At 36.8% G+C, this 19169-nt stretch overlaps 1 protein-coding gene and 1 non-coding gene across 9 annotated transcripts in view; both read right to left on the reverse strand.

The window, feature by feature from the left end:
- Window positions 1-19169, reverse strand: part of QTGAL (queuosine-tRNA galactosyltransferase) — a 187349-nt gene that overhangs the window by 94844 nt on the left and 73336 nt on the right. For all 8 annotated transcript variants that reach the window (XR_012625920.1, XR_012625919.1, XR_012625917.1 and 5 more), the window contains exon 7: window positions 340-435. Coding sequence is in view for 2 of the 8 variants with exons in the window: in XM_074846846.1 (XP_074702947.1) it covers window positions 340-435 (96 nt within the window). In the remaining 6 variants the exon portion in view is untranslated. The remainder of the gene's footprint in view (window positions 1-339; window positions 436-19169) is intronic.
- Window positions 8320-8426, reverse strand: LOC141933282 (U6 spliceosomal RNA). Its single transcript, XR_012626052.1, has one exon. It is a non-coding gene; the product is annotated as a U6 spliceosomal RNA (small nuclear RNA).

Genomic DNA, 19169 nt, shown 5'->3' on the forward strand with positions numbered 1-19169 from the left:
CTGCATCTATTTCAGGGACCGAAGAGGAGCTTGAATGTCTGAATCCTTTAATTTTTCCAGCTATACGGACATATGTAACAAATGTGTTAAGATTTATCTACAAAGCCCATCTGTTATGTTCTTCAATCACCAGAGCTACCCCAAAACAACTGTACTTAACAACTGGGTTTTTTTAAAAAAAAAAGTATACAGCATGACCCAGATTTTTTTTAGACCTCAGTTTTTATCTACACCGCTTTGCCTAGCATTTCTTAGTAACAGGTTTAGGGCTTTCAGAGGTTGTTAGACAAAGAGATGCCTCGTGGACTATGTATCATGCATATCATTTGTAGCACTCACCTTTCCACCCTCATCAAATTTTCCCACATGAAAAAACCATTCTCGAGAACAGAACCACGTTGGCATAATCACAGTAGGTCCATGGGAGGTAAACACCTAAGGAAAAGGTGATAAAAGCCAGTCTTAATTAATAGAATGTCAAAACCAGAATCTGTTGGGGAACAAAGCAGACCTTACACATTCACCTGAAATCCTGCAAATACTTATGCCTATACTTAATCTTCATGCAAGTGCTTAAAATTTAGCATGTGCTTAGTGTTTAAAATGTGGTGCCACAGCCCAATAGATGAATCAACTTCCTGCTTCATATTCCATAATCTTCTCTTCTATTGTAAATTGCAATACACGCAGAGTACTTCAAACTTTATTTCAAATTTAGAAAGGTGTACTGGAACTGACACTTCTATTAATAACGGCAATGTTGATATTGAAGCGAATGAATTGAGAAGAATCTTAAGAAGTTAAAATTCTTAAACTTAACCCTACAATTGTGGTGCATTGATTTTCCATTTTATATTCGTTATACATATATTAAGGAGGAACTTTCATTGATCTTTTATTTCTGCCAAAGACACTTAAATCTTAACCAAGCCTGGACAAGTAAGATGCATTTTAAACATTACCAGAGCACTATGGATTTGCTACCTAAGTTGTACCTACCTTAAAAGGTTGTTGGAAAGAAAATGCTTTAGGGACTGAAAAGGGAGGGGCTATTAATTTCATCCTCTTGACTAGTGACAGCCAAGAACTATACAAATGGTTCTTTGCAGCTTTAAACAAACTTGTTGTAAACACAACTATGAAATAAACCAGAATCTGGATTACAGAAGGTAAACCAGTTCTTTCTTTTATTACAAGATGAAGTATCTAGCCAAACAAGAGACTGAACTTGTCAAACAGAACGCGCAAAGTTAAGACAGGAGGCTGTGCCTGCTTCCAAGAACTACACAGGAAATAAAAAGCACAGCCCGGTTTACAAGGGCAAAAGAAAGAAACCTCACAATTACTGCCAGTCTTCATACACTAATGAAAATGCTGACCTTATGAGCAGATGATTTCATAGCATGCTATCGTGGTAATATTAATATCCCTGCATAGTTGAAATTTTTAAACATCAGTGCATGAATGTCAATTTTATTACATGCACGTGAGCGTTTACATTTTAAAGGTGTTCCTCTTGATTTCAACCCGGGATGGAGCTCCTTAAACTCTTACGGTGTCTGATAACTTCAATTTCCACAGGTAAACATGGATTTAAAGCCCAAATTTTACACACTCAGTTCTTAACAGACACTTACACCAAACCTCCAAGCAAATTGGATTAGAAATCTAATCAAAATTCAGCACGTGATCTACTCCCACTTTTCTTACGTCATCAATCATCTGATCAAACACAGACATCCACCTTAGGGTGAAACACTGCGTGCTAACTCCAGGAACATAATGATAGAACTTCAGTGTCCGTAAAAGGGTCCTAGGATGTCTCATCTCAATATAGACACTTAAATTTTAGGCAGTCATATTTAGTTAGAATAATCCTATCACCTAATGGCTATGACTTAAAACATTAGCAGCTTGTTCATAACTGAAATACACTACTTCAGAGGTGCTAAATGTCAAAAAGTCCCCGCAAAAGTCAGTGGGAGCTGAAAGAGTCAAAACAATCCCAGAAAACCAGAGCAGACATGATTAGTCAGTACATGGTTATTAGCTCCACACTAATTACAAGGGCAATTGAATATGGCCTGAACTGAACAATGACCAAACAGTAATCCCAAAAGAAAACAACAGTAGGGAGAAAAGCTAGGCTAGAATGCATTGCATTGAATCTCATTTCTGAATGAAAGAAAATCTTCAAAAGAAAGTCTTGAGCCTGTTGGAAAACGTGAAGTGTGTTTGGAGAGGCTAGAATGCCATTTCCTCGGAGCAGCCAGGTTCATCAGGGAACATAAATGCACTGAATCCTAAAGATATAGCTCAATGTAATTAGTCATGCTCACATGCAAAGAACATACATCCTAAACATCTTAGATAATCTGTGTTCCATTGACGTATATACTTAAGTGACACCAAATAGAAAAAATCTGAAACACTGAGAAAACAAAAACCACCAAAATGCCACTTCTGTTAACATAGATGATGATATGATGATGATTACATAGTAGACCATCACACACTGCATACGCTGATGTCTTTCCTAAATCAAACAGTGCTCTATGGTTCACTGTCCATCCCAGAAAAGGTACTAGAGGGGAATCACACAGACAAAACTGAGACTGATGATGAGGTGACTGGATTGCCACATATGATTTCAGGGTCTTATCCTTCAAGAAAGTCTTTGAACCTGGAATAGTACACCAGTTGAGAGTCAAAGGATTGGTAAAAAAGCTTTTTCTATATGAATATTTATAATGTGACATCAAAATAAACTTTAGGAAATTTAAATTTGTGCTACTGCCACAATGGAGAAATTTATGCTATCTTGTCCCTTGCTATGCTAACAATAACATTTGTGAAGCTGAAATTCTTTTTTTTGTTAGCTTAGTTTTCAGCTTGATCTGCTCCCTGATCCAACCAATCACAAAAACACTAGCGTTACCACAAAGGAGGATGTAGGAAAACAGGGCACCAAACACACCGAGGACAGCAAGACCACTCTTTTCAGCAGCAGTATAGACAATCCATAAATAAGCTTTAACCTGATAGGGGGAACTGTATGCGAAAAGTCTAGATTTACAGTACATCTATATTAACTGAAGAGCTCTCCCACTCCTCCTGCCTCTGGCTATGCATCACAGTCACATATAACAGCATTGGTACTCACCTGACCCCATGGCCAGCTAGATCCAAGCACTACATCATTAAGAAAGCTATTATTTTCTTTTTTTTTAGTGTTAGTTTTCTATAGCCTTAGTTCTCTCAATCGGTTCACTGTGGGGTCAGACTAGCAATAGTGCTGACATACTGGAGGGGGAAGGTACAAACTTTGGAGAAGAAAACAAGACCTCCCTTTTTGGTCGTTGCCCACAGTTAATCAGTCCAGCTGTAATATAAAACGGCACCCTCTGTCTGAATACTTACAGTGATGGGAGGAGAACTGGCTCAGGAAAAACACTAAACTCCTAACAACTGTATTGAAACACTGCAGCATTTGTCAAACTTTTGAAAGCTACCTTCAAGAGCTTTTGAAATTTCATCTGCAACAGAAAAAAAATAACCTCAACCTTCTGCAGTTTGGAAATCCTAGATTTCAGCTTGGTTTAGTCAGATGGGAAAGTCTCCTCTGGGTTTCTTTTTTGCCTATTCTTGTCACACACACTTGCCAAGGTGTTAAAAAATGGTCGGACTGGCTGACTCTGTGATAAAAACCGCAACTTCTCACTTTGTGAGATTGTCACCTAAGATTTTATCCATAAATCTTTTAGATTGCATGGCCTGGAACAAGAGAAACAAAGAGGACATGCCAGCCTTAATTTGAAATCAGACAAAAATCATAACTTGAATTATGATGCAGCTCTGTAACAGCTATGTTTAATTTTCTTGGAAACATTCTCCAGCTCTGTTCAACAAATGTCCTGTATCACCTTGGAACCTCAGCGGGCTTTCAGACCTCCTTGAGGAGTTAAGTCAATATATTAGAACCTTTCACACACAGCTGTACTGGAAGATTAATGCTTAATAACAATTGTCATTAATTAGAGTACACTGTAAAGATTATCTATATATAATATAGTTGAACGAAACCAACTTGTTAAAAACTAACTACAGAGCTTGTAGATGCCGGTATAAATCTGTTCAGACTTAGAATTCCTGAAGAACACAGTGTTGTCAGATCCAAATTGGAATCCACTGTCATCAGTTTCCAGGTGACAGAGACAGGCTGCTATTTCAGCACTGAATTTTTAAAATTATTTAGAACTTTTATTGTCCTCTGGTTTTATTCCAAGGATCAAGTAGCAAGTAATTGAAACTGATTTACTCTGGTTTGTTCTTGCTAACTGGCTATTAAATTACAGTCAACTGTTATAGAAATTCTCTGAAAATAAATCTGAAGAATATAAAGAGTTGATAAAGTGACTTTATTTGTTGTGGTTCAAAGCTGTCAACAGCACATGTAATTCTGGTCCCCACTGATGCTCACTTCAGATCATGTCAGCATTCAATATGAAATTGAAGTTCCAATACTGAGAAAGGCATCCATATGTTTATAGTAACTCCTCAAGGAAAGTTCTGTTTCCTGAACCAGCAAATCAAAATCTAACAGCAGCGTGCCAAAAGAACACATGCAGATGGTGAAACAACCTTATCGCATTATGTCAAGCAGAATACAGAGAGGAAACCAGGCAGTTCACAAGAGCAACATATTTAATCAAGGGCCCAGACTGCTTTCCAGTGTAACAAGCTAATTCTCCAAAATACACTACACATTTAATTCTACTTATGTTATAGCATTTATGAAAATTATATCCACACAGACCAAGGATTAGACACAATCTGCTATGTTATGATAAATAAAGCTTTCCAATAGTCAGGGTGATACATTAACATGTTAGAAGGTGAAAAAGAACAAAACAAAACAAAAAAAAATCACATGGTGGAGGGCCACAACGACTTTGTGAGCTGTAGGCAGACCATAGGCTAAAGGACAACACTCCTGACTTAGAAAAAATTATGTGTTAAGATACCAGTGCATTAATTGAACAGTGAGTGTACCAGGACGTCACTACTAAGGATTACTGGGTTTACATCCAGAATCAGGTGTGTGTATTGGTGTGACAGAAGAGGTATGGAAATTAGGGAAGAGGAGACTCATCCTACTTCAAAAAAGTATTCAGCAAATAAGATTTTTTTTTAAAAAAGAATTACAACAAACTTTCTTAAGCTTTAAGGAACCTAAACACCCAATCTGGTATGGATTACATGCAGTTAGTTTATATTGTACTGAACTGGTTTACCCTTTCATATGCCTATATAAATAATTGCCTGTATCACCTAATCATTGCATGCTTTGACATTAACTGAAAATCCCTGCTCTAAAGAAGCTGGGATCTGGCACAGCAAAAAGCACATTTCAAAAATAAAACAATGCCACGACTTTCCATACTGAAAGGTTGATATATACATAGCAATTCTGGTGCAGGCTTGACTAAAAATCAGCATTACTTAACCCTCACAATCCCAAACTCAGCAACAAAACTAATCAAAAAGAATTCAAGAGTCCTGAGAATTGCTAATGCCAGTGAAATCAGAGAGCATTCAGCACCTTCAGGAAGGTATTCCAGACCTGCTCCTGGAAAAATTATGACCCCATGATTTCCTCAGGATTTGAAGTCTTAAACTGGGCTGAAATGTTTCACACTTTGCAGGAAACACAGACTCTTTGCAAGAATGCGAGCAACTGTAAGATGATGCTTTCTAGTTGCTGTATCTGTTTTTCTATCTAGCATTTCCTACCACTGTTTGAAGGGACTTATACTGTTTATTTTGTGTAACAACTAACTAGATTATACAGCTAGTTCCCTTTTAAGTATATAGCTGGAGAGTAGAAGTACTGCACTACAGAGATGTTCTCTTACACCTCAGAGTACAATCCCTTCCAACATTTCAAAACTTAACTGAGGTTCAAATTAAGATATTTTAAAAAAAGGATTATAAAAGGGTTATAAAGTTAAGTGCTCCTTCTCTTTGGTAATCTTCCACACAAATAGAGTGTAACGATCAATTCTGTGTACAAGCTGTAGCAATAATAATTTATGTTTGATATTTTTACCTACACAGTCACTGTATGATGGACAGTTAACTTTTTAAAAATGTATGTAAAAAGTCTTAAGCCTATTCAATAGTGCAGCCAGTCAATAGTTTAGTACAGAATACCTACGTAACAAAGTACTGCGTGATTTATGGAGTGCCAGGAATATGCATAAATAATTTTTTTAAAGTAAAAATTATTCTGCATTCAAAGTTAGTAGAATCTTAATTATATACGCTAAATAATAACACCAAGACATAAATATTATTACATTAAAAGCTGATGTTTGCTTTTTTTTTAAATCTTTTTCTGCTGATTGAAAAGAAAAACTGTTCCTGAAAACATTTATGGTATATTTTAATACTTTCTAAAGCATACCTAAATCTAGAGGGACACAATGCATGAATGTCTCATACTAATCCCTGCTCCCCACTTCCCTACATCCCAACACTTCCAGTTCTCATGATGTAAGCAGACAACAGTAATGGGAGGAAAGTTGGGAGAGCAGTAGTGCTGGGAGAAAAGAGTTTAATTTGTTTGAACTGCTCTAATGAACTCCCTTGTCCCTCACAGTTTATTACTTTCTTAGTGCTTTTCACCCGGCCATTCACTTTAAGAAAAACATGATAGTCCTTTTTATAGCTATTTGACCATTATTATACCAAATCATAAAATTCTATACAAATAGTATTCCCTATGTTATATAAAATTTTAACATCAAGTCTCTGCACTGTGAAACCACCATCTGAAATGAGTAAGTGGGTGTGTATTAACATGGTATCACCTCCTCCTGACATCTCTGGCTCCAACAGAGTGCCACAAAGAACAAAATGCAGAAAAGGCTGCTTATATCCAGCTGCACTCTACCTACCTTTTTTTTTTTTTTTTTTAAATCTGCTGCTGAAAGGAAATCTGTTTACAAATTTTCTGAAGGTAAATATATTAACTTTGGGTTTATAGTCTAATACATGTGTATTGAATTAGCTGTGTTTTTGCTTTATATGAGCTAGCCCATGCCAGCATCATTATGCTGGATAATTGAGAGCCGACTATACTGCTGAATATCTCTTTTTCGTAGTTGAATGCTCCTAGTAAAACCCAATAACAAGCGCCATTCTTCTAGTCTTTTTCAGAGCTTTTATCTACTAATGACGATGAATTAACCTACTGCTGAAACCAAAAGAATAGATGCATGCAAAGGGAATAGCCTGTATGATTTTAGCATGTCTTACACCTTTTTTTCTTGTCTGTAAGCTGCTAAAAGTGGTCTTTGTAACATCCATGCCTTAACAAGTCTCTCTAATTTTTGGAGAGTTTCTAGTATTTAAAGAGTCAAGTATTTACAATGGAAGAATTACTCCATCCAGTAAAATTAAGCGTTCTGTACCAAGAGGTTGTCTACTTGGCTTGCTGTTTATGCTGAGATTTTGCCACAAAAGAAAGAAAACAATCTACTTAAAGTCATATTAGTAGATACAAAATTGGGATTAGAACAAACAAGAAATATGCTAAGACGCAACACTGAATAATGCTCATAAGTCTTAAAAATAACCTTTCCTTTTGACTTTTGGACATGTCATTTAGTATTTTTGCAAGATGAAGGCTGAATAGGTCTTTTAGATTTTGAGACAGTACCTAAATGAAAATAACAACTGAAATATTCTAGGTTATTACAACAAAATATATATTTACACATTGATTTTCATCTCAAAGGTCTATGAAAAACTAAAGATAACATAAATGCCCTTTTTGCAATGATAGGACAATTATACTCTTGCAAAGAGTTATAAAATCTGTAGTGTTCAGAATATTATTTGAAAGTAAGGATTATTCATCTTCTGTCTATAAAAACCACCAGCTATGTTTGTGACTTACTAAATAATATTTAATAGATAACACATACAGCATGAAGACAATCATGCTAGCCCTGCAATGGTCTGGAAAATCCTCTTTTCTTTGGATTTACACTGTTACCTCTGAGGAACATCTCCTACTTCAGCAGTGTCCTGGTTTGAGCGAGTAGCAGGGGTTTTTGGTAGCAGAGAAGAGGGCTACGGCTGTGGCCCCCTGTGAGAAGCTTCTCAAAGCTCCCCGGCTCCAAGTTGGACCCACCTTTACACCAAGGCCAGGCCAATTAGCAGCACCTCTGCAATGATGTATTTAAGAAGGGAAACCCGGGAGGAGTTGTGAGGAGAAGTTGCGACGAGAACATCTGTGTGAACACCAAAAAGAAAAATATGGAGTGCTTCACCAATCTGCATGTCATCCTTGTGCAGGGGCCATGCTAATCTACTCTGTATCGTTCCAATTTCAGTATAGGTGCTGCTGAAGCGAGCACATAGCCTTTCCTGTGCTGAGTTTGTGGGAGCCTGATATAGTCAATCTGCCAGGCCTCCCCGTATTTATATTTTAACCATTGTCCTCCATACCAAAGGGGTTTTAATCGTTTGGCTTGCTCGATCGCAGCACACGTCTCACATTCATGGATAACCTGTGCACTAGTGTCCATGGTTAAGTTCACCCCTCAGTCATGAGCCCATCGATATGTGCCAGCTCTGGGGAAGCATACGCTACTGTTGGCTGAGCATTTTACTACTCTTTTCCTTTCCTACCCATCTTCCTGATGACTTCTCCTCCAACTTCATCTCCCCACACGGTGTGCAGCAAAAAAAATATGACTATCCTGCCTTTAAAGTGGATGGTGCTATGATCACAATTAACAAAGTAGTCAGTCGTTTGCTTCTCTAAAACTTGCTAGTAAAGAGGAAAACAAATTCACATAAAAAGCAACACGAGAAACTTTTCCACATACCACCTTCTAAAATTCTAAAATGTTCAACCGATATGTCAATAAACCTCCTGGCAAATCTGAACTTCAGCAAATTTTATAATGCAGGTGTTTTGAGAGAGAAACATGAAATATTTTTGAGTGTTCAGGTTTATCCAAAAGCATAACGTATCCTACCTACTAATGCTCACTGATTCTCCTTTTCAGATGAATGCTCATGTTGTAAAAGTAGTATGCAACCTGGAAATGGGGGGACACATGAACCTCCGTTAAATGAAAGACATACAAGCATCTTCTAAACAAGCACTGAATTGTAGCTAAGGAGATCACTTCTGAATTTGAAAAGTTCAGCTGTGTGCTAATGTACATGCAAGAGATCCACAGAAGAAATATTAAATATTCATGCAAACTTACTGTATTTATTTCGATACAAATGGTGTTTCTTCTGTGGTTTTTTTCCCCCCTACAGACTTTTAACACTTAGAATAGGCAAAAAGAGAAAAATTAGATTCTGATTATTTGATTAACAACTGCAATAGCAGAATGTTTTCTTTAGGAAATCAAAGCAAACTTTACCCTAAATCTCTCCCTCATGTCTTCCATCATATCACAAGTCTTTAGGGAGGTATTAAAGTACCAAATGCATTCCAGTGCTCTGAGAGTGTTTGATTTGCATTCCGTATCACTTCAAAATTGTGAATGGGAGAAAACAAAGAAAAGACAGAAAATAAAAATCAGTTATTTAATTATTTTAGAAAAATCAAATTCACTGCTAGTGCAAGAAACAGAAACGCAACATATTTCACAGATTGGAAAAATGAAACTCTTCTCAGAGTTTTGTTTTACATAAATAGCCTAATATTAGCCTTCTGCATACTGTTTCAAATCTTTTACCCCACAATACACTTTCTCATAATGATATATACTAAGGGGAAAAAAAAACACAACAGTACCTCAGCAAAAGTTTTTACACACACATAAACATTTTTGATAATGAAAGGGATCTAATACATGTCAAGAACCCAGCGATCTGTTACAAGTTTGTTTTACAACAGTGCAGAAGACAACTGAAAAGACCTCAACCAATCCTGAGAATATGCAGAAATAAAAATTAAGTGCCCATCAATTCGTAAAAGTCTGAGAAAAAGCAGAGCTAAGAGTACTACAAAGCTTTTCCCTCCTATCTGCATTCTCTTGTTTCAGCCTCCCTAATAAGTTGTTGATGGGTTTATATGTGGGATTTGATTTTGTAGGTTCTTTCACTACCTCCCAGCCAACAATCTGATCAACATTTCCTTTTATTTGTGACTGCTTACTCTATAACCAAAACTCTCACAGCATGGGTAGTTTGAAGGTCATATCATATCTTTGAAACTGGGCTCTAAGTATGCATCACTCCTGACATGTATTCCTACATCAAGTTCTGTCTGAACTTGGCATTCCCCATCGCTGGTTTGAATTAGTTACTGTTCAGTCAGTCATTCAATCTATCCAGCATGTTAAAATATTTTCAAAGTCTCAGGAATTCAATGATAAGAAGGAAGGTAATAAATAGCTTAAGATCTTCCAAGTAGAGGCTGGTATGAATTAGCTTCAGGGCATTTATGCTCCAATTAGAACAAAATAAATCAATAATAAAGAGCAAGGATTAGGGCCCAGGTTCATCCTAAATCAGAGACATATAAGCAAGCAGCCCAGGCAGTATGGGTGCTCTCTACCACAGAGAATTTCTGCCATGGGGCAACTCAACTCATCTAAGATCTCTGCTGCCATCTCTAACGAGTGCAGTGGAGCTCCTAGAGGGCGAGGCTTCTAAATTCACTGGTTCAGGTAAGCACCTTTAAATGGGTGAATATCTGCATGAGCCTCATGTATCCATACATTCCTATAATCAGATTATTATAATTATCCTCCAATTGATTAAATGAATTTCTGTAGTAAGAAATAATATCTGAAAAACTGCTTCAGTGTGTTATGTGAATCTGATAATAAGCAAAGTGCAGCTAAAAGGTTCAAAGAATTAAGAGGAAGTAATTTTTGCTACACACATGAAAAAGATTTTTTACATTCTTTTTTAATACCTTTTTCTTATCCTGTCCTGCAGAAATACTTACACTTAAATGGAAAGTAGACATGTACTGTCTGGCACTCAGCATGTATCATTAACAAATAGTAATGGCATCGTAGAAACACGGGAGCAAAAGGGCCTTGTTATAATTTCAAAGAAAAAATATTAATAACTATCTAAAGGAAGCCAAATGAATCGGAAAATAAAATGTTGATTTTCCAGCTGCCAAAAAGCTGAAAAATCAGCGGAGGAAACAGATGCTAGAATTGTACTTAATGTAATTTAAAATCTGAAAACAGAACAGCAGTTTTGGCTATACTGAAAACCAAATATGGTGATAGCACCAGCTGGGAAGGATCTACTAAGCAGCTCTTGTGATTTATATCTTTGAAAGTTTCATGGGTCACTCAACATAAACACCTTTGTTTGTCACACACATCCTGCTAAAAATGATTAAGATTTAAATGAGGTTTCAAATCTTTGAATTACAAATTCTGAAAAAAAGTAGTGTAAAACACAGAAGCACAGTAACAATGTATCTTAGAAATACTGTGTTTAAAAATATTTAATAATCCTAATTTCCCTGTCATTATTTTGTAAAATTTAGATAAAATCTTTGATCAAACTTGATGAAATTCTAACAAGAACCTTGCATGTGCTACTTGTAAAAATAAATACCTAAGATAAAACACAGCAATTCAAGAGGAACTTTCAGCAAAGTTTTGTCTATATTTCTTTTCTAATAATCATTGATGCAAACCATTATGAAGGTTGGTCCAATCTTTTCTATAATAAGGGAAGACACCAGTTTGGACATTCCTATAGGGAACAGCAAATCTCTCTGCCAGCATGCATGGAATGTTCAGTGTTACAAACTTAAGTAAATGAGGAATTTCACTGCAAACAAGTCATGGTGACAAACATCTATAACTTTGAAGCTCAAGTACAATGCCAGCATAACAAAAAATTCAAAAAAGAGCATTAATCAGATCTCCCCATAAAACTTCATCCAACAGCTTCGTATTAAGCACAATCAATATATCAACAATACTCACTCCTATTTCTTAAATTTACTATTCTTCATAATTGTTGCATTAAGACATTATGACTTCTAACTACTATTTTGTCTCTAGACATCCACTGAAATCTATGAGAAATTGAGCTTCTAATTAACAACATCTATGATTTCTAAATCTGAAGCTCTGATGAAAAAAAGTACCTTTCTAGGATTAATGTACCTCTGCCCTGTGGTACCCCTGAACACATTCAGTTAGAGTTCCTCTTGGCCAGCGCAGGCAATTCTGGCTGGTCTGAATCCAATTCAGAAAAACCTACATCCTTCCCTGCATTGCATAAGAAACTCAGCAAATCTAACACTCTGGGAATTAAAGTCCTGTGTTTGGTTTAATAATATCCAACATAAGTACTATAACCTCTTTTTGGAAGTGGGGATCTCTGCCCTTTTCAAAACTGCACCACTTCACAGAGAAGGCCTACGTAAAAATAAATTATAGAACCAGAAGTATCCACATATTGCAGTAATGGAGTCTGAGTTCCAAAATCAGCATAACCTCAGAAATAATCCATTAAATCCTGATTCAGGAAACCATTGCTTTAGGAGCATATACGTAGGCAAGCTGCATATGTTTAAATATTTAGTTAGGTTGAAACACTTATGAACAGCAATTTTTCACACATGCACATGAGTTATTCTGCCCCAACAAAATTCTCTGGAGATTGGAAGGAGAAAGACAGCTTTTTAAAGAAAAAATGGATCATGAAAAATATGCCAATTCATCTATAAAGGCTGTATTTATGTTGTGAAGGTTACTCATCTTCTCTACTAGCAACAAGACTTCTTTTCCTCTTTGAATTCAGCGAAAGAACTGCAAGTTATGATCTTCCAAAACCAGCTGAAGCATTTTAGCCACGCCCCCAGTTTTGTGATAATAAACATGTTCTTCCCCTTCAAAAAAAACTTCAAATACTGCCAAAAGACTATAAAACTAATGAGGTATAATACCTTCAGGACTTGTTATTCTGGCATATTTCAACCAACACCCTGTGAAAAATGACAGCAATGCTGGACCTATGAAATACAACCTGTGTTAGTGCAATAACTGGTCAATGAGGTACCAGCCACAGAAGAAAGAGGGAACTCCAGCAGCAGTTCTCGGGACTGAAACCTTCAAACTCAGCATCATCATTTCTAAATGCACAAAAAATACTGACTGGCAAGTCTTCCAGCTTGCTAATGAAAACGAAGAGAAGAAATCAGCTCTTTAAAGCTCATGGAACATGAAAAGACGTCCTGTTTAGTTAAAATTTCAATTTGTTTTCCTACTTCACTGAAATGTGAGAAAACTTAATTCTAAGATGAAGTAGAGAATGTGGTGCTGTATGTTATTGCTACTATTTGTACTGTACAAATGCCATGGAGGACAAGGAAATAAAATATCCTTCGGGCTGAGAAAAACTGCCCTTTAATAGAAGTAGCAGAGGAAATGAGGAAAGTACGCTTACTTCAGTCCATACACGTGCTTTAGCTTCTTCCCTGCACCAGGTGTGCCAAGTTTTTAGCATTGAAGCAAGTGTGACACTTCAAGCACTTTAATTTGAATTAAGTTGTTTATAATAACCTCTTCCTTTCATTTCCAAGGGGAACTTCTCACATGTTTCATTCTATACAATGATACTATGTTTATACCAACTGCCACTTAGAAGAGACACAAACCAGGTTTATATACAGTATCTGCAAAATGTAAAGTTAAAAAATTACATCTGTACAGTGTTTTAAGTTAAATGGAAGATGTTTCTGTTTCCACTTATATCAGTGAAAATACAGACTACGTTCATTGACTTCACTAGAATTACTGCACCCAGTGCATAACTGGATGTGATGTTTATACCTTCTGATCCATAATACGTTTCTGACATATCTACAAGATCCTCTGGAGGCAGACATAAACTCTTGGAGAGGAGGTATGTTAGTTCAGGCATAGTATCACGCCAGGCCTGGACACAGGGCTTCCAAGCAGATGAATGAGTCAGCAAAATTAATTCATCACTGCTTTGACCTGGGATAAAACTCATCATCATCAAATGTGTCAATATACCCACAACAGAAGGCATTTCTGCTTATTTATGAGGCCTTCCAAAATGGCCTGTCCAAACACCAGGTCATTTGGACATCAAGAGCATACCTGAAAGTTTTTAAGAAAGTATAAATATTTTAAAGCGCAGCTGCAATCAAAAAACTCCCAGTTTCATACATACAGAGCAAAATAGAATAGAACAGAATGGAACAGACTATTTCAGCTGGAAGGGACCCACGACAATCATCTAGTCCAACTGCCTGACCAAAGCAGGGCTGACCAAGTTAAGGCATGTTATTAAGAGCATTGTCCAAATGCCTCGAACACTGACAGGCTTGGGGCACTGACCACCTCTCTCGGAAGCCTGTTCAAAAATAACAGACATTTTATGACCACCAAAAGATGATTGGACAGGTTTTACTCAGCCTTATCATATTACTTCCGATATTTCTGTGACAGGCTGGGCTTATTCTCAACTTCCAAGTTGTAAAGTTTCCAACTTCCAAGCTCTCAGTCCAGATACATTTCTGCACATCCTTTCCCTTAGCATTTGCCCTGCTAATTCCACTGGGCCCCGCTGGCCACCCCACCCCAGCCCATCACCTTCTCTGAAGTGCCTGCTCCCACAGCAACCCCACAGTGGGATTACTGGTGGGAGGGCAGCAAACAGCAGTTTGCATTTCATGCCACTCAAATTCAAGTATTACTTCTTATGCTTGAAATTTTTGTTAAATGAAGGACGGGTGTGTCTTCCAGTTTTACTTTAGGGAACACAAAATAAACGAACTGTCCTTTGAAGGAAAAGAATAGCAAAATAACAAGGTCTTCGAGAAAAGAAAAACAAAGAATAAAATGAAAAAAAAAAAGGAGAAAACTTGAAACTTCCTATCCTGTCACAGCTGTTCTGGTCCTTTCATTTTGTTTAAATATTTTTCAGGTCTAACAGTCAAACAGTTCAAAATAACATCATGCGTATGCTGTACAACTATGAGACCTGGATTATCTCATTTCTGCTGCAACATGAGATCTATCACCTCTTCACACAAATTGAAATAAATAAATAAAAGGAAACTTTTAAGATCAATGCCATGACAAATAATTCCAACTTCATCCTTTCTTTTGCTCAATCTTAGAAAGCTAATTATAGCTTTTGATAACAAAATGGCCATTGTAGCTCAAAGAAAATACTGTATTTATGATCCAAGTATTTTTGGCAGAAGTACACTAATACAAACTATAATGCTACGGAATTTGTAACAAATTTTTATTTAAAAGAAAAAGAAATGTACCTTCAGGCATTAGTTTATCTTTTGAGCTACACAAAAGATTACAAAGATAGCCATCAGTGATTAAAATCAATTTATTCAAGTTAAAAAACACCATGCTTTCTTCCTAAAAACCATGCATTTCCTAATGATGACACTTTACAGAAATTGCCAATTACTCTAGCTTCAGTAGTCATTTCCTAAAAATGAATCTCAATGTTTATTGTACTAAACTAAATATTGCAAGTCAGAAGTACCATGAAAGAAGAATGGGTACATAGAAACATGTTCCTCTTGGATTGCTGTGTTTTAACAGATGTTATTTTCACAGGGTGGTAACTTTTAAAATCTCAAATGAAGTTTTTTCAGTGATGAACACTGATACAAAGGTTTGCTTTTTAATCATATTTCATTCCTTCCCTTTATGAAAAAAGTCTGGGTCAATGTTCTTTTTGTTTAAATCAAACTATGCATAGTTTAGACAGCACCTTAGTGTTTCACTAATTTTTTCAGTCTTATCCCCTGTTGTCACAATAGTCTTGTCATTCTAAATTGTTCTACACATAATTTCTTACTTTATTATTCTTAGTAAATTAAGAAAAGTAATCAGTATTCTCCAATTCAACATAATTTCTTGTTAGCCAGCTGCAATCAGAAGATACCCTTAGCATTGCAGCTGTGTCACAAGTCCAACAACAATTTTAAACATCAATATTTAAAATAGCAACAGAAGCTAAAATCCAAAATCTATTCCGTATTAAAAACCATCATCTTGTCAGGAACGTCCTTTATGTTCTAAATATTTCCATTTAGTTGAAATAAACCATTCTCTTGACAAGAATGTGAAGGGAAAGGCTTTTTCTAATGCAAGAGAAAACTAAAAACTTTTATGCTTTACATTTGAAGCTCTTTCTGAGTGTGCAGTTTCAAAACCAGTTTCGGCCAATCTCATGAAGACTGTGCTGCTCCTAAATGAGCCTTTGGACTGCAAATGAACCCTGCAGCCTTAAAGTAATTGCAGAAACATAGAAATGTATTATACGCTACTATGTGGGCCTGTACTGTAATTCATTTTCAACAGTTGGAGCAAAGTATGAGCTTTTTACAGCATATTACTTTGCCATTGTTGTTGCTTTTCATAAACAAGATGAATTGTCCTGCAACACATTGGCCTGTGTCCTACAACTCCAAGGCAGCCCAGACCTCGCGTGGTGGGTTGACCTTGGCTGGCTGCCAGGTGCCCACCAAACTGCTCTCTCACTCCCCCTTCTCAGAGAAAATAAGATGAAAAACCCATGGGTCAAGATAAAGGCAGATTAATAGGGGGAAAAAAAAAAAAGCAAAGGCTGCACATGGAAGCAAATTTAAAAAGAAGAAAAAAGATTTATTCTCTACTTCCCACCAGCAGACAATGTCTAGGAAGTGGGGCCTCAGTATCCGTAGTGGCTGCTTTGGAAGACAAATGCCTTAATAACAAACGTGCCCGCCCCCCCCGCTTCCTTCTCTTGGCTTTTATTGCCAAGAGCACCACGTCACAGGAATATCCCTTTGGTCAGTTTGGGTCAGCTGTCCTGGCTGTATCCCCCCCCCAACCTCTGGCCCACCCCCAGCTTACTGGGATGGGGGGGAGCTGCAGAGACAGCCTTGGTGCTGTACAAGCCCTGCTCAGCAATAGCCAAGACACTAGTGTGTTACCAACACCCTTCCAGCAACAAATACACAGCACGGCACTATATGGGCTGCTATGAGGAAAGTTAACTCCACCCCAGCCAGATCCATATACCTTGATTTGAACTTTAAAAAGTTTTAAAGAACAGCTTCTTCATTCTGTCAGGAAAATCAAGCAGTCTCCTTAAGCTGCAAATAATTATTTTGTTAGTAGTTGATATCAGCGAGCAAAACCATGAGGTTTTTAAGCACTTATCTAAAAATTAAAAGTTTGGCTACATATTTAGCCCTCAGTTAAGAGGAATAAATAACTTCCCCTCAATTCAGCAAGAGACAGAACGTAGTGCTAAAATCTCAAATAAGTAACTCAAGACCTGATGATAGATCACAAGTTTCAATCCTGTAAGGAGAAAATTCTTTACTTAAAAGAAAGGCTCTTGGAACACATAGATGATTTAAGTCACCCCTGGGCATTTCTCTCTTGGTCTCAAAATAAAAAAGAAATTGTTAACACAATCTTCTGATCAAAGAGCGTAACTAGGAAACAGAATATAAATTTTTCTTTTTGTGTTTGAAAAGGTAAAACATCAGTGTCCCCTGGGAAAAGAGAAAAATAATCACAAGTAGAATTATGAAAGAAAGATTCAAAGACAAAGGAAGATTAAAATTCAGGTCTGTTGCGACATATGCTGTCAACCTCCTAAGCAGATGTTCCACACTAAAAATGCCCAGACACTGTTCAGGTGCAAGCTGCTGAAATCTCTCTCAAGATGACAATTACCTGACCAAAACCTGAACTATATTCAAGTTTCAGTATGGAATAGGTAACTGAAGCAATGAGGAGAGAGGAGAGAAATGGAGCGGGGGGGAAGGTGATAGAAATAAAAGCACCATGTGGAAGACCCTTGGGCAAGGCCCAAAAGCTGCAGATAGGACTGCAAGAACTTGCAGAAAAACCTACAAGGCTGGGAACAGCGAGCAAAGAAATTGCTTACCTTTGCTTCCTTTATGCTTTACTCAGGAAAAAAAAAAAAAACAGATTTTGCATGGGTAAAAAAAACAAACTATGACAAGAAATATCCACTGCTTTCATCAGCTTATCCCCATAACAGAAACAACTCAAAAGACCCCAAGATCTGCCTATCTACTCAACCCAAAAGAGGTGATGTTGTGCATAAGGCTAATACCTTTCAACATGTTCCAACACATCTCGTAACTCCAGAGTTGAGTCTAATTCACATGAAGTCATCTTGAAGAAAAACAAAAGTAACATGATATACCAATTTATTCTATTCTATAAACATCTGTATTTACAGAAGAAAACATGTGGATTTGGTTTTAATTTAATCTACAGTTTTATTGATTAGCTTCCTAAATCACCCTACATCAAATGGGTATCTGTAAATTAGAATCATAGAGTTTGGATTGGAAGGGACCTTAAAGATCATCTATTTCCAACCCCCACCCATGGGCAGGGACACCTACCACTAGACCAGGTTGCTCAAAATAGAACTATAATTAAATTAATTTTAATACATTATCTCACTCTTTGCTGAGCTGTAGAGGCTATTAGAATATAACATAAAAATCTCTTCTACAGATTTCGTATGATATATGGAACATGGAGAGAATAATTTCAATCATTAATCAAAAATTACTTCCTTGCCATTAACATTTACTTTTTTCTCTGAAAGTTTATGATTCACAGAAAGCAGAAGCATCAGATGAGTAAGCAAAACAGTCAGCTTTTATTAGTCTTTTCATAAACATTGCCTCTCAGTGGAATCTGCTTGAAGCTTAAGGTTTAGGCCAGTATACAACACATTCCTAATAAGAGGAATTGAAATACTAGTGTGATAGAAAGGGTCACAGTAGCAACTTATGAAGAGAATCCAGGGGATGCACTTGCATGGAATATATATTTAGCATATACCAAAATAAATCCAACCAAACATAAAGCTTGTTCACAGTTACGCCTCATTTCATATTTGAATATAGACCACATGTTTGAGGATTAAGCTGGTGAACCCAATCTGTCTCTTCCAGGAAACAGTAATGTAACAATTGGGCTATAGAGCTGTCAATTATTTCATATAGACCAGCTGTGCACGAAGCATGTTGTGCTCCAGAACACAGACCCCTACTACAAGAAGATCTTCTGTAACAAGAGCCTTAAACTCAAAACACACCCACAGTG

The sequence above is a fragment of the Strix aluco genome, chromosome 21, assembly GCF_031877795.1.
Source record: "Strix aluco isolate bStrAlu1 chromosome 21, bStrAlu1.hap1, whole genome shotgun sequence".
NCBI lineage: Eukaryota > Metazoa > Chordata > Aves > Strigiformes > Strigidae > Strix > Strix aluco.